Here is a 21,749-nt window from a genome sequence, read left to right on the forward strand (position 1 = left end):
TGAACAGGTGTTCCTAATAATCCTTTAGGTGAGTGTATATTTGTAATTCTGGTTCTTTTGTTCATTTCGGAAGACAATTGAAAAATCTAGAAAGATCCAGATAGATGTGGGTAGATAATATATTCAGTAGGGATGCACTGATGGGATACCAATTTTAACAAACAACTATTGGCCAATACTGATACCGATTTTAATTTTGATTACTGTTTTGATCATGTTTTAAATTAGCAAATTTCAAAAACGCACGCATTGATATATACTACAGCATCATCAAATCATCTTCATTGAACGTGGATTGAATCCATTTAACATTCAACAGGCCAACATATATAAATACAACAGAACAATCATACAAATCAATATATAACTGCGAGCAGCAATTTTTCGAGGTTCAAGTGCTTTAAAGGGGCAGTTCACTCAAAAACAAAATGTTTATGTTGATCTGCTCACCCCCAGGGCATCCAAGATGCAGGTGTGTTTGTTTCTTCAGTAGAACACAAATTAAGATTTTTAACAGTGTGATAGTCGTATAATGATGTCAATGGGGATATTTTAGAGTATGAGAGCAATGAGAGTAAAAACACACAGACATACAAATCTTTATTGAACCATGCAGCTCGTGGCAACACATTGATGTCTGAAGACACAAAACCATCGGTTTCTGCGAGAAACCAACAGTATTTATGTTATTTTTTTACCTCTTATCAGACAAATGTTATCTAGTATTCCCAGCGCCATAACTTCCGGCGAATAAGGTCAAAATACTGGCGTGATCAAAGATATATATACGTAGATGCCTCATTCGACTCATCCGCACATTTTTTATGTACTTCAAAAACAGAGCAACTATTACTGCTATTATATTCTGGATTAGCCAGAACATTTTTAATATAACTCAGATTTTATTCGTCTCAAAGAAGAATGTCATAAACACCTCGGATGACTTGAGGGTGAGTAAATCATCGGCTAATTTTCATTTTTGGGTGAACTAACCTTTTAAGGCCTTTAAGCACATGCATAAAACGGAATGTTTTATTTTTGTGCTCGCCTAATTTTATGAAGTACTGAGTTTTTGTTTAGAAAACGATAGGCTTTTCGGTACACTTGCTATAGCTGTCCGAAGGCCAAAGTTAAACTATTATTATATATATATATATATATATATATATATATATATATATATATATATATATATATATATATATATATATATATATATATATATATATATATATATATATATATAATTATTGTCCTAGAGAGTCCACATAATTGTGGTTTTATCGAGGTTGAGCCAAAAAACTAGGACTAGTTTGCAAAAGTAGGTTTAGGAAAAATCCAAAATACCTGAAAATGTCACCAGGGTGAGCCCTTTTGCCAAGGATTCCCACAATAGAAGACACCGAGCCTGCAACGAACGGCTTAGGAGTTATGAGCCATTATGTACTTTTGATCGCTGTAGCGCCACCATCAGGCCGATCGGAGCGAGCCATGGTGACGGTGTAGACGCGGGGTGGGTTCTACCATCAATCACAGTCTCAAGCCTCTACAACTTCCGGTCTCGGTCTGCCTGATCAGTTTTAGGGGAGCGTGCTGGTCCTTGGATCATGCTTGAACCCCTATAAACAGTGCTTTCAGGTAAGTCTCACAGTAGTTTTCAGGTACAGAAATTGAATAAAGTAATTAAATATAACACTGATGAATATATTAAAGATACAACATTTATTTAGTCAAGAGTAGTGAGTAGTTTTTTGGTCTATTATTAAAACAGACAACAGCAGGTTTATGAGGCTGCTGTCACTTTAAGACTTAATGCACAGACCCAATATACTGTTACATGTTTTTTATATTCCTCAACTGTGTACATTCACTTAAGCCATAACCGACTGTGTTTAGGATACTCACCAAGATGAGCATTTTGATATCATTTTGTCTGACTATGTCCGTTCAAGCGCAAGAAGAAGCGAACGAGAGCTCAGTATTCTCTCTCTCTCTGAGGCGCAGCTTTCTGAGCGCGTGCTTTGGATGTGAATTGGGTTGTCTTTTGCATCTTCTTGCGCTTGAATCTTTGAGTTTGGCATGGCTTACTTTTGTGACGATGCAGCCCGATCGGGACAGTGACAGTTCACGCTGGTCCCGGGAAGTCCGTATTTTCCAGCCCTGCTATATTTCACCAGGTTTGTTTTGGCAAGTTCAAGTTCAATTTTATTTGTATAGCACATTTCCAACAGCCCCCAGGCTGACCAAAGTGCTTTACAGAAGAGCAAGAATATCACACATACAAAAAATAAACCACATAAAAATATAAAAACCATTGGATTATGCAGCAGACATTACACAACTCAGTGCCTTCATGCTGGTCATTTCTCATGATAGCCGATATGCAGAGGGGTTTAAATTGTTCAAAAACTGCCCGTTAATATCGGTGGCCGATACATCGGTGCATCACTAATATTTAGGCCTATTATCCACAATTAAGAGTAGGCTAACATTTAACAGTTTAATATTTATTATTTAAATAAAACATCATGAAAAGTAAAAATATCAAATGTGACTTTTAACCCTATTCTGGGTCTTTTTTTTTTTTTTTTTACCCCAAATAATGTTTGCTGATATTAAAAAGAAATGTTCATGTAGATGTAATTCTAGCTCTACAAACAAAAAAATTATAAAGTTAGTTAGCTAGTTGTGTGATCGTGTGAAAAAAAGTCACACTCAGGACGTTCGGGTCTCACACGGAAGTTAATGGGGAAATTCAAATCTTTTTTTTTTGTGTTTTTTTTTTTTGTCAAATAAAAAACCTAAATCAGGCACATCACAGAGAAAAATACAGACGTGAAGTGGCAACACACACACACACACACACACACACACACACACACACACACACACACACACACACACACACACACACACACACACACACACACACACACACACACACACACACACACACACACACACACACACACACACACACACACACACACACACACACACACACACACACACACACACTAAAAACTAAAAATTAAACTTCAGTACAAAGAATGCTACACTCTGAAAAAGAGTCTTTTTTTCATTGTTATAATAATTACATTAAATCAACTAAAAACCTGTGAAAAGATGTGTATCCATGAGTAATGTTTTGAAGACTGGTAAATTGGATGTTATTTTAATGTTAAAAGTGTTTGTTCTTCCATTAAACCATGGCACATTGTCCACATTATCTCATATATTAATGAGAAATGTGGATCTTTCTTAAAAGTGAATTTTACATTAAAAAAATATATATTTTAATTATTTAAGAATGTATTGATGTAAATAAAAACATACATTAAATCACCCAACACTGCACAACTGTACAGTAAAAACATTAATAAAGTGAGTGATATTACATTTGTAATAAAAACATTACGTTACAAAATCACAGTGTATTGTCAGAGCACATTCAAAAGAGCTGCGCAGGTGCCTGGAGCCAGTCTGACTGTGACATTGGCCAGTTCTAGCATTTGCCTGGAGGTCTGAAGCATTTTATCTGATGGTTAGTGTTATCTCCTGCCAGTGTGTTGACTTTGGATGTGCAGATATGTTGAATGAATGATGTTGGTAGGTCTATATAATTATCCCCAACAAAGTTGTCCGGTGCTGCGGTGTAACTGTCACATCAGTAATGCACAAACCACATGAAGTCACTCAGTCACGTTTCCTCATTTGACAAGTCACCCTGTGATCAGTCTCTAAGTGTTTCCTGTGTTTTAAACTCATTCCCTCCTGCAAACTCTCTTCTGCTTACTCAGGATTTCAACTTTTCATAACCTTTGAATGTGTTATTTATTTTAGTTTGTGCATTAGAATGTGCATTAAACAAAAAGTCTAATGTTTAAATGAGGCCCTTGATATTAGTTCGAGCTGTTAGAATACACAATTATCAGTGTATTAGTATACATTATTAGCATTAAGACACATTTAGTGGTTTGGCTGCTGATGTCAAGCCTGTCTCATCCCATATCCAAGATAATCCCAGTGTTATTTTTAAAATTATATTCAATAAAAGGAATCTGTTTTAATGTGTTTGCCAATATTTAGGTTTAGTGTGTGCCAGATAGACTCCTTTCATTCATAAATGTAATTGATATGTGCTGTGAAGTTCATTGTGTTAAACAAGTGTTTTACTATGTATGGGTAAGTTTAAGGGTAAAGTTAGGGACAGGTGTGGTGGTATGGGTTAGTTTAAGGGTAAAGTTAGGGACAGGTGTGGTGAAGTGGGTAAGTTTAAGGGTAAAGTTAGGGACAGGTGTGGTGGTATGGGTTAGTTTAAGGGTAAAGTTAGGGACAGGTGTGGTGTGTGGGTAAGTTTAAGGGTAAAGTTAGGGACAGGTGTGGTGGTATGTGTAAGTTTAAGGGTAAAGTTAGGGACAGGTGTGGTGGTGTGGGTAAGTTTAAGGGTAAAGTTAGGGACAGGTGTGGTGGTATGGGTTAGTTTAAGGGTAAAGTTAGGGACAGGTGTGGTGTGTGGGTAAGTTTAAGGGTAAAGTTAGGGACAGGTGTGGTGGTATGGGTAAGTTTAAGGGTAAAGTTAGGGACAGGTGTGGTGGTGTGGGTAAGTTTAAGGGTAAAGTTAGGGACAGGTGTGGTGGTATGGGTAAGTTTAAGGGTAAAGTTAGGGACAGGTGTGGTGTGTGGGTAAGTTTAAGGGTAAAGTTAGGGACAGGTGTGGTGGCAAGGGTAAGTTTAAGGGTAAAGTTAGGGACAGGTGTGGTGGTATGGGTAAGTTTAAGGGTAAAGTTAGGGACAGGTGTGGTGGTGTGGGTAAGTTTAAGGGTAAAGTTAGGGACAGGTGTGGTGGTATGGGTTAGTTTAAGGGTAAAGTTAGGGACAGGTGTGGTGTGTGGGTAAGTTTAAGGGTAAAGTTAGGGACAGGTGTGGTGTGTGGGTAAGTTTAAGGGTAAAGTTAGGGACAGGTGTGGTGGTATGGGTTAGTTTAAGGGTAAAGTTAGGGACAGGTGTGGTGGTATGGGTAAGTTTAAGGGTAAAGTTAGGGACAGGTGTGGTGGTATGGGTAAGTTTAAGGGTAAAGTTAGGGACAGGTATGGTGATGTGGGTAAGTTTAAGGGTAAAGTTAGGGACAGTTGGTGGTGTGGGTAAGTTTAAGGGTAAAGTTAGGGACAGGTGTGGTGGTATGGGTAAGTTTAAGGGTAAAGTTAGGGACAGGTGGTGGTGTGGGTCAGTTTAAGGGTAAAGTTAGGGACAGGTGTGGTGGTAAGGGTAAGTTTAAGGGTAAAGTTAGGGACAGGTGATGGTGTGGGTCAGTTTAAGGGTAAAGTTAGGGACAGGTGGTGGTTTGGATAAGTTTAAGGGTAAATTTAGAGACAGGTGTGGTCGTGTGGGTAAGTTTAAGGGTAGTTTAGTTTAAGTTTAAGTCCCTTAAAAAAAAAATTCCCCATTATCTTTTGCTTTGCCTACCATATATTGACCGCCAGGGCCCTATGTTGATTTCTTAAGAGTTTGGGGTTAAGCAAAATGCTCATCGTTTTAATCATACACTAGATTTAATTATGTCACATTGAATCAATCCTACTGATATAGACATCATACCGCAATGTGATGTCACTGATCACTACCTTGTAACGTTCACTGCGTACTGCTGATATTTTACATACTGATCCGCGTTATAGACCGGGTAGAAAAATTATCCCAAACACTATTGATAAATTCATAAATTACCTACCAGATTTATCTCAGCTGCTCAGTGTACCCAAACACACAAATGAACTAGAGGAAATGACTAGCAGTTTGAGCACCATTTGATCCATTTGAGCACCATCATGATCTTTAAGATCACTAAACTCTGGGCTTCTGGTAATACAGATGATATCCAAGTCCACTGAAGGAGGAAGCACATTTTCATATTTGGCACCTAAACTATGGAATAGCCTTCCTAATAAAGTTCAGAGCTCAGACTCACTCCAGTTTAAATCTAGATTAAAGACACATCTCTTTAGCCAGGCATTCACATGATGCATCGCATTACCTTGTACTCAGTTATATCAGTGCACATGATTGTCTTTGCTTAATGCGTTGAACAGCAGCTACGCTAATTATCTTTGTTCCGTTTTCCCGGGACGCCCATCCCGAGGTAACTAGAGTGCGTCAGCTCCAGTCTGGGCCTTAATATATTGTGTATATATGTTTTGTGAAAAGTGTTAAACTAGCCCTGCGTCAGGTGTTGCACCACTCCCCACGCTAACCTTGAGCTTACTATAGGCTCATAAGTTAAAATTCCATACAGAGAAAAACAACTACTGTACCTCTGCAAGTTGCAAAGGTACAGTCAGCTCCACCACATTTGCAGAAAGCACTCTTTCCAGGTGAAAAGTAGTTAAACCAGACATGAAGCAAAGTTACAAGTCAGACACAAGCAAGGATTGATATCAGTTTTATTGAGAAGCTTTCTTTTGCCCTTGAACCATTACAGGACCAAGTGTGGCCTTGCCTTCCCACTGAACGCCTAGAGAGAAGAGCCAAGTTAGAGCATTTAAGAATGTCAAAAGCAACCTTAGTAAGAGCTACCAACCTGCATAGGGATAAGCAGCAATTCCACCATCAGGACCACATGTTGAGTCACAGCAACCACAAACTTGGTCGTTTCCATCAGCAGCAAACCACCTGCAACAAGACAAAGCACTTTCAACATGAGCAAAGTCAGCTTAAAAAAAAAAAAAAAAAAAAAAAAGTGCAACGTACCCATTGGCAAAGGAACAGGATTTGTGCTGAACGTCACTGGGTGCAGAAGCAATAGTTGCCTTCAGAACACATGTTATGTAGATCTACAAGGGATGACAGACAAGTCAGAAAACCAAAGCAGATGGGAAGAGAAGTCGAATGAACTCTTGTGGTACATACAGAAGGACTGTTGCTCTCCTGGAACATGAATGCCTCCAGCTGGAACTGTATCTTGTCTACCTGGGACCGAGGCATGAAGCGGGAGCTGGAAGCTGTAGCCTTGGCATCCACAAAGCACCTGACCACAAAGTCACCAAAAAGAGCAACTCATGAATGTCAACGCAGAGTCATGGATAAGGTTTGGCTGGTTGACGTTAATGACAAGAGGTTATAAAGAGCAAACAAAACGGTTCTAGAGCATCAAGAACCATGACCTTACCCATAATTCTCAATGAAGGAATATCTCGGAAGGGAGTTCACATCAGGCACTTGAGTGGCCACACATCTGTCCACAAACACACGCAGAGGCACATGATTGTACTGCTTCACAGATGCCTCGATGTTAATAACGCCACCCAGGAAATAGGAGTATGAAGGCCTCTGGTAGGACCAATCGTCTACAAAAGAGAAGGAACACCCTAGGAAGAGCCACATTTGCAAGGTCGAAGGTCCAAAGAAAGTGCACTTACCCAGCATGAGCTTCAGGGAGAACATCAAGACTTCTTCACCAACCTCGGTTGAGGCATAAGGGACCCATGTTGGTCTCAAAGCATCACTGCTTACATTTTGTAGCCTGCGGATCATGAAAGAACCCATTAAATGGTCTCCCAGTTGCAAAAGCAGACAGAAAGTCAGAGACCACTTACCTTTGATAGTGGCACTGAACGCCAACAATTGCACCATCAGCCCGGGTAATCGGAGTACCTGAAAGAGCCTCAGGGGTGTAGGTAAGGGAGAAGGTGTAGACAAGCTCATCCTCGTTCATCTGCAAAAGATTGTTGTTACCAAGAGGGTCATCCCAAAGACTTCAGATATACAAAGACAGTGCACTCATATTGCAATGAATGAGAGAAAGTTCATTGTGCAATATGGTGAAATGACTCAAAGAGCATAGATCTTTGCATAAGTGCAGCTTCCATTAGAACCTCAGGTGTAGCCATAATCAGTGTTTTGGAGACATGTACTTCGGATTGAACATGCGCATTGGCTGTTCCCGGATAAATAAAAAAAAAACCTAACTTTAACACTATTAGAGCACAAAAGTTACCGTTCTTGTTTCTCAAGCGCCATTCATGGGATAATGCACATCAGATCTTGGACTGAAGGGTAATTTAAAAGGCAAGTAGTTTGAAAATGTAGGATTTCCTTATTCAAATAGAGATTGTCTTAGCTGCCCTGGCATTGCAAATATGGCAAGCAAGTGAACTGACTTCTCTTGAAAGAGACTTTGGCTAGCCTCTGCACCAACAAACAAGATTTAAGAGTTCTTACCATCTGCACGCTGTTGCAGTTCTGTAACTCATACTCAAAGATGAGCACCCTAGATTGAGAGTCCTGTCCAACAACAGGACAGCCACCTAGAGACAGACCAGTTGGCTGGATCAACTGACCATTGCCAAACAAGTCCTGCTGTACTTCTACAAGAACCCGGTTCTCTCCACATTGAACCGCTACGCTGCTGGGAGTCACAGGTTGCCTCAACTGGAAGTCCACCGCCACCTCCCTCTGCACCTCGGGAACGACAGGATACCTCCAATCCAAAGGCTTCACTGGACCCTGCAACAGCTGCTTCTCCTGAAGGCCAAAAGGATCCTGTGCAAGGCCTCTGGAGGCGGGACCCAAAGGACTCTGAAATGGAGAAGCCACTTGCAAAGGGTTCCAGAGCCCTGGAGGATAAACAGCAGGACTTCTGGAAGCTGGATCTAATTTTGGCCCCATGCTTCTTGGACTTTGACTGTACCTCAAACTTCCCCATGTATCAGGCAGATCAAACACAACGATCACAACCACCACGAACACACCTTTCAGAAGCTCCATCCTAGCAAACTTTAACACAAATGCCACAGCACACACCAGTGCTTGGCTTTGCCATTTTGTACAGCTTTGAATGAAGGTGGCTCCTCCCCTTTTAGTTTAATTGATTACCTTTGATTCTCCCCTGGACCTGTAGAGTTTATGCATCTCTGGGACCCACAGCTCTGCACAATTTGTATGGCTGCGTTTACACTGGCATAATTTGTTTTTGATTTTTTACTCACATCTGACACAGATCAGAATTTGTTGCACATTGTGTAGACACAAAAATCCAATTTTTCGAATCTATTCTGAGTGACTCCCACGTGTGGTTGTGAATCAGATACATATCCGATATCTGGGCCCATATTTATCAAACATCTGAGAATTACTCACAAGAACCCTGCTAAGAATTGACTTAAGAGTAAAAAAATTCTTGGCTGAAAGCTGCGCTTAAAAGTTAGTTATCAAGCATCTCTATCATACTTTAAAGGGGCTATATGCGTTTTTCTGAAATTTAAACTCGCGACTGACACCTGTGGCCAAAAAACAGAACTGCTCTTGTTTTCTGCTCGCTCTCGCAGCGGTGGTGACGTCACATCCGCAGACAGCGCGGGAAAAGACGACCCGCCAGAAAATAGGAAAAATAGGATACAGGCTTATAGGTGCACCCACTGTGAGCGGACAAGGTGTCAGTATGCTCATCAGGAGATGTTTGAGTCATAAATGGTCAAATAAAAAGGCTATTGTTACGTTTATTTTGGGGAAAAAGTTGCATATAGCCCCTTTAAGTGACGTGTAGGACTAAATCTTAAGTGTCAGTCTTAGAGTTGATTCACGACACTTTGGTGTGCCACAAACGGGATTTTGGATGATGTCATAGGCATGAACCAATCACTGAATAGATGTCCTTATTTAAGAATATTCTCAGATAAATTCACATTGAATGGTGAAATTCCTAAGAGGAGTATACATTCAGCACATATTTGACAATAAAGAATTTTCAAGACAATACAATGTAATATACACATTTGTTTGAAATGAAAGATAAACACCATTTTCCACCATGTCTTAGTTAAAAAAAAAATATAGCCTAGATCAAATTTCTTAAAGCTAAAAATCACTCTTACTCTCCCAGTTATTTAAGACAGATCGAGAGGTCTCTCAAGTGGTTAGGAGTTGCCAGTAGGAGACTGTGATGGCACTGAGGAGACAGACGTGCGCAAATCTTTCAGGAGAGGAAGATAGTGATGGGAAGTTCTGATCATTTTACTGACTCGGATCTTTGAATCTCGTTCAGCAAAATTAACGAATCTTTTTCCAAGTCATTTCGTTCATTTCAGCAGAATCTAATTAAAACGTTACATGCTACATTTTTCAACATATTTAGTACTTTTGGAATAAAAAATAAACTATAAGCTAATGCAGCCATGGCCAAACGTTGAGAAATAAATTATTAATGAATTGCTTAAATTGCTTCAGTCTATGTAGGCCTATGCAGTCTGTTAGTTCAGCTCACCTCCCGATTCCAAATCGTGCTTTCCTTTGTCACTTCATATTTAAACACGTCTGTTCCCTGGAAAGTTTAGTTCACCTCTCTTCGGGTATGAGCCGTTAGTTCCATCATCATGTCTGATCTGGGCCGTGACAGCCTCATATGCAATACATGCGTCCGGAAACAGAATGGATTAGTTCACCAGTCTCAAGTCATTCGGGTTTGAGTCATTCGTTCATCAAGTCCCAGACCCATATGCAATATGCAGTCACCGGAAACAGAAAAGATTAGTTCATCTCTTAAGTCGTTCGTTCGTTCAAGTCCCCATAGGCTGAATGCAGAAACACAAATGCTTAGTTCATCTCTCGAGTCTTCTCGTTCAAGTCGTTCGTTCTTTTTTCACGTGACCGCTTCCACGTTCAGTGTCTTGCAACATATACAACATTACAGTCGTATTATTGACTGCATGTTGCAATATATTTATTATTATAAAATCATCAGAAGATATGTGCAATAAACATTTGTTATGCCTATCCATTCTGAACAACCCAATGATGTGTCCAGGCTTCATAGGAAAATCAATTAAACTAGCTAAAAAACTGAACTAAACAAACATAAAAAAACTACCCACTTGTTTGTAAGGAATTGTGAATTTACCATAGACTGTAAAGGAATTAACTAATTTCTGTATCCAACACGGCTGTCATGTCACGTGACAAAAGAACGAGACTCGAGAGATGAACTGTTTCTGCATTCAGCCTATGGGGACTTGAACGAACGATTTGAACGAGAAGACTCGAGAGATTAACTAATCTTTTCTGTTTCCGCTGACTGCATAACCTTGCCTATGCTATGGGCTGGGACTTGATGAATGAATGACTCGAGACTGGTGAACTAATCAATTCTGTTTCCTGTACAGAGCATATGGGATGTTGCGCATGCACAGTCAACACAAAATGAACAAATCGCTCTCTGAGACGACCCGTTGTTCTCGAGTCATATTAAAGATTCGTTCAAAATGAACGAATCGTTCATGAACGACACATCACTAGAGGAAGAATGTTTTTGAAATGTTTGACGACGAGCAGTTAATAAAAGGGTATCATTTGGACAGAGCAGGCATGATCTTTATGTTGGGCTGAACTTGCCTTATAAAACATGTTTCTGCTGTTCGACTAATTCAGCAAGCAGTAATGCTTCTTCCTCCCACCAGTTCCGTTTTCTTTTGGATTATATCATAAAATTTAGGCTATATGTAGGCAGGTTAGTTAACATCAAACGGTTTAAAATTTGTTAATTGTAAAATTAAGACATGGTGGAAAACTTGTTTATCTTTAATTTCCAATGTGTATATCATAATGTACTCTCTTGAAAATTCTTTATTGTCAAATGTGAGTTGAATGTAAATTTCTCTTAGGAATTTCACCAGTCAATGTGAATTAATCTGAGAATATTCTTAAACTAGATTAAAAAGTTTGTCGAGACAAACTTTAAGTTGGCTTGGGAAGTTGACCAGAAGGTTTGAAAAAGCTTTTTAAAAAGTTTAAAATTTTCAGTTTAAAGTAGTTTAAAAGGTTGACTGTTTTGAAGTTAATACAGTCTATCAGAAGATAGATAGATAGATAGATAGATAGATAGATAGATAGATAGATAGATAGATAGATAGATAGATAGATAGATAGATAGATTAACACAGTTTACCCCGCTCTAGTATGATTTGCCCCAGTTTACCCCGCTCTAGTATGATTTACCCCAGTTTACCCAGCTCTAGTATGATTTACCCCAGTTTACCCCGCTCTAGTATGATTTACCCCAGTTTACCCAGTTCTAGTATGATTTACCCCAGTTTACCCAGTTCTAGTATGATTTACCCCAGTTTACCCAGCTCTAGTATGATTTACCCCAGTTTACCCCGCTCTAGTATGATTTACCACAGTTTACCCCGTGCTATTATGATTTACCCCAGTTTACCCCGCTCTAGTATGATTTACCACAGTTTACCCCGTGCTAGTATGATTTACCCCAGTTTACCCAGTTCTAGTATGATTTACCCCAGTTTACCCCGTGCTAGTATGATTTACCCCAGTTTACCCCGCTCTAGTATGATTTACCCCAGTTTACCCCGCTCTATTATGATTTACCCCAGTTTACCCCGCTCTAGTATGATTTACCACAGTTTACCCCGTGCTATTATGATTTACCCCAGTTTACCCCGCTCTAGTATGATTTACCACAGTTTACCCCGTGCTAGTATGATTTACCCCAGTTTACCCAGTTCTAGTATGATTTACCCCAGTTTACCCCGTGCTAGTATGATTTACCCCAGTTTACCCCGCTCTAGTATGATTTACCCCAGTTTACCCCGCTCTATTATGATTTACCCCAGTTTACCCCGCTCTAGTATGATTTACCACAGTTTACCCCGTGCTAGTATGATTTACCCCAGTTTACCCAGTTCTAGTATGATTTACCCCAGTTTACCCCGTGCTAGTATGATTTACCCCAGTTTACCCAGCTCTAGTATGATTTACCCCAGTTTACCCAGCTCTATTATGATTTACCCCAGTTTACCCCGCTCTAGTTTACCCTGTGCTAGTATGATTTACCCCAGTTTACCCAGTTCTAGTATGATTTACCCCAGTTTACCCAGCTCTAGTATGATTTACCCCAGTTTACCCAGCTCTAGTATGATTTACCCCAGTTTACCCAGCTCTAGTATGATTTACCCCAGTTTACCCCGTGCTAGTATGATTTACCCCAGTTTACCCAGCTCTAGTATGATTTACCCCAGTTTACCCAGTTCTAGTATGATTTACCCCAGTTTACCCCGTGCTAGTATGATTTACCCCAGTTTACCCCGTGCTAGTATGATTTACCCCAGTTTACCCAGCTCTATTATGATTTACCCCAGTTTACCCCGCTCTAGTTTACCCTGTGCTAGTATGATTTACCCCAGTTTACCCAGTTCTAGTATGATTTACCCCAGTTTACCCAGCTCTAGTATGATTTACCCCAGTTTACCCAGCTCTAGTATGATTTACCCCAGTTTACCCAGCTCTAGTATGATTTACCCCAGTTTACCCCGTGCTAGCATGATTTACCCCAGTTTACCCCGTGCTAGTATGATTTACCCCAGTTTACCCCGTGCTAGTATGATTTACCCCAGTTTACCCCGCTCTAGTATGATTTACCCCAGTTTACCCCGCTCTAGTATGATTTTATTTTGGTTTAGATTAGAAATATTAGATAGAACGGAAGTTTGAGTCTCAGTTGATTAGAAATAGTAGTTCATAGAATGGCAGCTTCTTTGAGTCTAATGGGCTTCAGTGTTTAGATTTGAATTTTTGTCAGTTGGAGTTTGAACAGTCTTGGCTCATCTGAACATTCCGTCAATGAAAGTCAATGGGATTTTTTTGAGTTTTGATCGTCATTTTTAGGAAAACCGTGAGTCGGATCAGTTAGAAAAGATATAGCATACCGAGTCAGACTAGTTTGAAGGTCTGAGCCGAGTTTGGAGTATGTGGAGTTAAAGCTCTAGGAGGAGATAGAGTTGTAAATTTGAGTAAGAAATATAATAATAATAAAAATAAGTTTAAATAGGATTTCAGTAAGTTGGCTCTCCCAAGCCAACTTAATAAGGAAATATATTCAGTGATTGGGCCATGCCTGTCATCATCTAAAATCCAGTTTGTTGCATAGCAAAGTATTGTGAATCATCTCTAAGATTGACATGTAAGATTTAATCCTACACTTCACTTACGACTGAGATGCTTGATAACTAACTTTTAAGCCAATAATTTTTTTACTCTTAAAGGGTAACTAAACCCCTGCTCAGAGCTTAACTCCACCCACTGGCAAATTTTGAAAAATGCTGGAAAAGTGGGCAGAGCCCAGCGGAGACAGAGGGGACGAACCGAGGGCGGGGCTGAGTGGAGGGCGTGCACCTGAGACCCGCAGTGACGGGTTGATTGACAGCTGTCTGACTCGCAAGTCGCAAAGATGGAGTGACGCCAGCTTTGCAACAGAGCGGTCATTTCTCCTACCTTCACCTGAATTGACACAGACGCAGAGCCTTGTCAATGCGAGCTGCTGCTCAAACTGCGTTAACTCCTGATGCCGACGATGCTAGTGAAGCAGCAGAGCTGTTCAGACCTAAAAGCCTATTATAAACAGATTTCCTCAAATAAGTTATATTTTATAGTCTACGCCAGCACGTTACAGAATTGTTTTCCGTTACCGCGTCCGCGGCAACCACTTGCGTGTCAGGATTTGAAAGCGCGTCTCATGTATGAAAATTATCTGTACACATGACAGGCGGCAATAATATCTCAAGAAAGTCCTGACGTGTACTGACAACTGCATTATTTAACCATATTTTTTTCAATACAATGTTAAAGCAAGTGTCAAGTCAGTTTCATTCATAATGTTTCCACTTCATGTAATATGACAGTTCATACTGGAGTGAAGCCGTTCTCATCGTGTGATTGGGGGAAACATTTCTGAGGGCGTGGTGAGCTCGTGCCAGGGGCGCGGATAGTGAGCCGTTGGAGGTGCCATCCTACGTCACGATGTACCACAACGTCCAATAGGAAAACTCAACTGCAGTAGCCACCGCTCAACCTTAAGAGGGCAGCACTTTGGCAGTTTTACACCATATTTTATAGAATTGAAACACTTTATACTCAAATGTCAAAACATTTACTCGAATCAATGAACAGCATTAATAAAGCCCCAGTATTACAGATCATTAACTAAAAAAAGTTGGTTTAGGGTTTAGTTACCCTTTAAGTCATTTCTTAGCAGTGTTCTTGTGAATAATTCTCAGGGCCTTGATAAGTACGGGCCCTGACCTAAATACGAAAATTAGATTCCTCTTGGAATTCCAAGCCACCATCAGAATAACACATTTGGCCACAAAAATAGCTTTTAAATGTCGTATTATAAAGCAGATGTGCCTGAATTAGCCTGAACCACGAGGGTCAACCATGTTGCATAGTAAAAGCGATCAATCATTTCGGGTGGAGATTAATGTAAACAAGTTACCAGTCATGCGTAAAAAGTGAATGTAAACAGGTGGGACAAAAAAAAAAAAAAAAAAAGTCAAAAAGATCAGTGTAACCTTGGTCTCCCTTCAACTAAAAACATACACATTGTGATCATTGAGAGAGGGTCTAGTGGGTTAAACCACTGAACTGATATGCAGGAGATTGCTGGTTCGATCCCAGCAGTCACCACCAGTGTCCAGTGCCGCCAACGCACGGATCCAGGGGGATTGTCCCTGTAATACAGGCACTAAGTCGCTTTGGATAAAAGCGTCTGCCAAAATGCATAAAGGTAATTTACACAACTGCATTGAAGCTGATGTTTCAAAAGCACATACCAATTAACATTGGAGCTTACAGTAGCAGTCTTTATAATTCCTATGGATAAAATTCAATTATTAACTTCTGGAAGCCTATGGATGGATGCCATATGGGACTTGCAAGGTACAGTAGGACTATCAGGGTCACCACATTAGCAGAATGAGGCACTTTCCAAGTCAAAAGCAGATAAACCAGACATGAAGCAAAGTGACAAGATACAAGCAAGGATTATTTCATCAGTTTTATTGAGAAACTTTCTTTTGCCTTTGAACCATTACAGGACCAAGTGAGGCCTTGCCTTCCCACTGAACACCTAAGAGAGAAGAAAGAGCCAAGTTAGAGCACTTGAAACATCAAAAGCAACCTTAGTAAGAGCTACTGACCTCCATAGGGATAAGCAGCAATTCCACCATCAGGACCACATGTTGAATCACAGCAACCACAAACTTGGTCATTTCCATCAGCAGCAAACCACCTGCAACAATTCAGACAAAGAACCTTCAAAGTGAGCAAAGTCAGCTTTAAAAAAAAAATAATAATAAACAACGTACCCATTGGCAAAGGAACAGGATTTGCGCTGAGCATCACTGGGTGCAGAAGCAATAGTTGCCTTCAGAACACATGTTATGTAGATCTACAAGGGATGACAGAAGTCATAAAACCAAAGCAGATGTGAAGAGAATTGAATTAACTATTCGTAGTACATACAGAAGGACTGTTGCTCTCCTGGAACATGAATGCCTCCAGCTGGAACTGGATTTTGTCAACCTGGGACCGAGGCATGAAGCGGGAGCTGGAAGCTGTAGCCTTGGCATCCACAAAGCACCTGACCACAAAGAGCAACTCATGAATGTCAACTCAAAGTCCCAGATAAGGTCTACTCGGTTGACGGTCAAGGTAATCCTGGTTAAGGTCTAGCATCAATTGTCATGACCTTACCCACGATTCTCAATGAAGGAATATCTCGGAAGGGAGTTCACATCAGGCACTTGAGTGGCCACACAGCTGTCCACAAACACACGCAGAGGCACATGATTGTACTGCTTCACAGATGCCTCAATGTTAATAACGCCACCCAGGAAATAGGAGTATGAAGGCCTCTGGTAGGCCCAATCATCTACAGAGAGAAAAAAGGGGAATATTTTAGGCAGTCACAATCACAAGGTTAAAGGATTATTTTTATTTAAAACCTGTACCAACCCATCATGAGCTTCAGGGAGAACATCAAGACTTCTTCACCAACCTCCGTTGAGGCATAAGGGACCCATGTTGGTCTCAAGGCATCACTGCTTACATTTTGAAGCCTGAGGTTCATGAAAGTACCCATTAAATGGTCTCCCAGTTGCAAAAGCAGACAGGAAGTCAGAGACCACTTACCTTTGATAATGACATTGAACGCCAACAATTGCACCATCAGCCCGGGTAATCGGAGTACCTGAAAGAGCCTCAGGGGTGTAGGTAAGGGAGAAGGTGTAGACAAGCTCATCCTCGTTCATCTGCAGAAGATTGTGGTTACTAAGAGGGTCATCCCAAAGACTTTAGATATTCAAAGTCAGTACACTCAATGCAATGAATGGGAGAAAATGCATTGTGCAATGACTCCTAAAGAGCATGATCTTTCACACAAGCACAGCTTCCATTAGAAGCTGCAGTGTAGCCATAGACAGTCAATGTTTTTGTGACATGCACTTGGGATTGAGCGGTCACATTGGCGGTTCCATGGTAAAAACTAGCTTTAACACTATTAGAGCACAAGAGTTGTCATTCTTGCTTCTCAAGCACCATTAATAGGATAAAGCACATCAGATGTTGGACTGAAGTGTTATTTAAAAAGGCTAGTTTGAAAATTCAGGATTTCCCTTATTCAAATAGAGATTGTCTTAACTGCCCTGGCATTGCAAATATGACAACCAAGTGAACAGACTTTCTTGAAAGAAATTTGCTACCCTCTGCCACAGCATACAACCCATTAAGATTTAGGAGTTCTTACCATCTGCACGCTGTTGCAGTTCTGTAACTCATACTCAAAGATGAGCACCCTAGATTGAGAGTCCTGTCCAACAACAGGACAGCCACCTAGAGACAGACCAGTTGGCTGGATCAACTGACCATTGCCAAACAAGTCCTGCTGTACTTCTACAAGAACCCGGTTCTCTCCACATTGAACCGCTACGCTGCTGGGAGTCACAGGTTGCCTCAACTGGAAGTCCACCGCCACCTCCCTCTGCACCTCGGGAACGACAGGATACCTCCAATCCAAAGGCTTCACTGGACCCTGCAACAGCTGCTTCTCCTGAAGGCCAAAAGGATCCTGTGCAAGGCCTCTGGAGACGGGACCCAAAGGACTCTGAAAGGGAGAAGCTACTTGCAAAGGGTTCCAGAGCCCTGGAGGATAAACAGCAGGACTTCTGGAAGCTGGATCTAATTTTGGCCCCATGCTTCTTGGACTTTGACTGTACCTCAAACTTCCCCATGTATCAGGCAGATCAAACGCAACGATCACAACCACCACGAACACACCTTTCAGAAACTCCATCCTAGCAAACTTTAACACAAATGGCACTACACACACCAGTGGTTGGCTTTGCCGTTTTGTACAGCTTTGAATGAAGGTGGCTCCTCCCCTTTTAGTTTAATTGATTACCTTTGATTCTCCTCTGGACCTGTAGAGTTTATGCGTCTCTGGGACCCACAGCTCTACACAATAGGCTTGTTTGAGATGAGCGAAATCTGCGCAGAACCGATCACCGGTGATCAGCGCGAGATGCATTCCGGTTAGAAAAGTGTCCTAGGGCGGTCCGCCTTGCTCTGATGTCATGCCGACGTATGTCAAAAAACTCTCGCGAGCGAAAGGCGGATGTGTCGGATTCTGCAGTTGAGCGCAGCTGCTCTCCACAGACTGCGCGGAGCAAAAGCATGATGGGAAACGACTTGCTGACGACACAGCTTAATGCTTATTGGTTTAAACAACCGTGATGTATGGTTCTTTTTAAATATGCTTGATTTTAAAACTCTGATATCATGTTTTTAGGTGTGAATATTCCCAAACTCTCTAAAAAAGGCGATCTCTCTGTGGGTTATGTGATTGTTGTCATATTTATAAAAATATATATATATATATATATATATATATATATATATATATATATATATATACAAACATGTATGTAGGCCTAATTAAAGTAAAAATGATTGATAAACACGTCTTTCGAATGGAAATAAATAACAAAAACTTTGGGTGTCTTGTTCATAATATTTATTTTCATATAAAAGTAACAGAACTGAAATTACATTCAGTTTATCAGCAACAAAGCGCACGAGTGTGAATCCCGCGATATCCGCCTTTGATCTCGCAGGTGTCTGATCCACTACGAGAAGAGAGAACAGTCCGTCTTGCCTGCACTTTTTTCACTCCTCCCCTCACTGCAGCCGCCTAGTCTCGGCTGAACTGCAGGCGAGGCGAGGCGCATCTCAAACAAGCCTAACTTGTATGTCTCTCTTATCTGACAAATTGAGGGGGACATTTACATTACACCATTTTCAAATAAAACTCATTCATTTACACAACAACAGTGCTTTGTGAGCCTTAAAAATGCAAACTTTTAAAAACAGGGTTTCAAAGTTCAAGTTTTTGAAAATGATACCATTATTGTCTCCAAGGAAAACTACAAAAACATGAATTTGTGAAATCTGTGACATCATGCGCATGCATATTGCATGTTTAGTGTATAGGCACGTAGTGTTTCTTTGCAAAATGTCATCGCCATCTACTGGCGTATCATCAGAATACAGTTTTTAGTCATTTTCACGGATCAGTGTGAACCGGGATATTTTTGACAACATAATCTGTACGCAAAACGCAAAGGAAAAACTGTTCCATTTTTAGTATGTTGTCATCAGAGTATGTGAGCGGAGTGGAGCAGCAAGAATTTTCGCTCCGCGCTCAAAGCATTTCAAAAATCACTCCGCTCCAGCTCCGCTCCTGGTTTACCAATTCCCACTCCTCGCTCACTCCCCTCTCCCTCCTCACTTAAACCTCGCTCCGTGTTCGCTCCATGGAAAAAATAGTGCCAAATTAACGCTCCACTGTAAATTTTCAACTCTGATGGTGTGAGGACCCTATTGGAATTGCTCAGCCTATTATTCTTCTTCTCCCAAATAAATCGCATTTTTGAGGGCCTAAACATGCTCGAAAATCATGAAACTTTGCACACGCGTCATAAGTGGTGAAAATGTACGTCCAATATGGGTTTCAGAATTAGGCGTGGCAAAATGGCTCAATAGCGGCACCTACAAAATTTCAATTAAGCGCCGTTCGAGCTACGTTTCACGTATGAAATTCGGTAGACACATGTAAAAGCCCAATACCTAAAAATAAAGACCCTGGGTACAAAATCTGAAAATCCAACAGGAAGTGAGATATTTAGAATTTTCTCTGCAAAATATTTGCAGTTTTTGTCATTTCCAGACGTTGTACTTTAACGATCTCCTCCTAGAGATTTCATCAGATCAACAACATATTTGCACAGTCTAATCTAAAGGCCGTGGTGATGTTAAATTGCGAAGATCTTGAGTTTTCCCTGAAGGGCGTGTCAGTGGCGGCCTCGCAAAGTTCGATGTTTCGCCATAAAACAGGAAGTTGTTGTAACTCGGGCATACAATTTCCGATCTGCCCCAAACTTCACATGTTTTATTTGAGTCTTGGCCTGGAGACATCTACATGCCAATATTCAGTTACAGTCATAGCGCCACCTGCGGAAAACAGGAAATGCCTTGTTTTACATTGTGATTAACTCCTCATTGAGATTTAACCATAACAACATCATATTTGGTCAGTCTAATCTTAAGGCCTTGGTGATGTTAAATTGTGAAGATCTTGAGTTTTTGCTTAAGGGCATGTCCGTGGCGGCCTGACGAAATCTGATGTTTCGCCATGACACAGGAAGCTGTTGTAAGTCAGGCATACAATGTCCGATCTGCCCCAAACTTCAGATGTCTGATAAGAGACCGGTCCTCAAGTGGAGGAGTTCAGGTATCTTGGAGTCTTGTTCAAGAGTGAGGGTAGGATGGAACGGGAGATTGACAGACGGATCGGTGCAGCTTCTGCAGTAATGCGGTCGATGTACCAACCTGTCGTGGTGAAGAAGGAGCTGAGCTGTAAGGCGAAGCACTCGATTTACCGGTCGATCTACGTTCCTACACTCACCTATGGTCATGAGCTGTGGGTCATGACCGAAAGGAGAAGATCCCGGATACAGGTGGCCGAAATGAGCTTCCTCCGCAGGGTGGCTGAGCTCCCTTAGAGGTAGGGTGAGATGCTTGGTCACTCAGGAGGAGCTCAGAGTGGGAGCCATTTGCTCCTCCACATTGAGAGGAGCCAGCTGAGGTGGCTCGGGCATCTATTTCGGATGCCTCCTGGACGCCTTCCCAGGGAGGCCCCGGGGAAGACCTAGGACACGCTGGAGGGAGTATGTCTCCCGGCTGGCCTGGGAATGCCTCTGGGTTCCCCCGGAAGAGCTGGAGGAAGTGGCTAGGGAGAGGGAAGTCTGGGCATCTCCGCTTAGACTGTTGCCCCCGTGACCCGGCCTTGGATAAGCGGAATATGAAGGATGGATGAAACAGTCATTCATTTTTGTCCACTTGCCCTCAGCTTCTTATTCTTTAATGTCAGCAGTATATGCAACTGGCCACAGACCTACGTTTTCTCAAATTTCCCCCCAAAATGTCTCTAGGAAAAGTGTGATACAAAGAGCAAGAAGAGTTAACAGAACTAAGACTTAAATTAATTATGGGACACTAAAATGGACAAATATCATAGTAGACCCCATTTTGAAATGTTTATTTCACAAACCTAATACACCAACATTTAGCTCTTCAAACCAGTTAAATATAATTAAAATGGTATGCATTTCCTTGACAGCATGGATACTAGTCAAATTATTCCACGTTTTGTTTTTAATGGTGCAACAACAAGCACAGACAGTTAAACAAAGTAGCTTATTGTCCAAATCTACAGAAGCGACATGGTTTAGATGTTTAATGTTTAATGTCACACTCTGGAAACGGTTTATATAGATAGATGTAAGACTAGTCTTAACAGTTTATGCAACCGGCCCCGGGAGTCACGTATGTAGCCGGCAGCGAAGGTCCCG

General features: G+C 41.1%; 2 protein-coding genes across 2 annotated transcripts; both read right to left on the reverse strand.

Annotated features, from left to right (window-relative positions):
- Positions 1–5,844: 5,844 nt before the first annotated feature.
- Positions 5,845–8,763, reverse strand: LOC307128687 (zona pellucida sperm-binding protein 3-like; the record flags this gene model as incomplete). The annotated part of the gene is made up of 6 exons (XM_079820630.1): positions 5,845–5,887; positions 6,748–6,830; positions 6,907–7,024; positions 7,166–7,343; positions 8,157–8,303; positions 8,694–8,763. 6 exons carry the CDS (start codon positions 8,761–8,763, stop codon positions 5,845–5,847), a joined length of 639 nt encoding a protein of 212 aa, XP_079676756.1.
- A 7,108-nt stretch (positions 8,764–15,871) lies between these two features.
- Positions 15,872–18,133, reverse strand: LOC307128688 (zona pellucida sperm-binding protein 3-like; the record flags this gene model as incomplete). Its single annotated transcript, XM_079820631.1, has 7 exons — positions 15,872–15,910; positions 16,306–16,423; positions 16,537–16,714; positions 16,798–16,901; positions 16,975–17,093; positions 17,588–17,821; positions 17,963–18,133. 7 exons carry the CDS (start codon positions 18,131–18,133, stop codon positions 15,872–15,874), a joined length of 963 nt encoding a protein of 320 aa, XP_079676757.1.
- Between the last annotated feature and the right edge of the window lie 3,616 nt (positions 18,134–21,749).

Source organism: Gobio gobio (genome assembly GCF_949357685.1).
Source record: "Gobio gobio genome assembly, chromosome: 7".
Classification (NCBI taxonomy): domain Eukaryota; kingdom Metazoa; phylum Chordata; class Actinopteri; order Cypriniformes; family Gobionidae; genus Gobio; species Gobio gobio.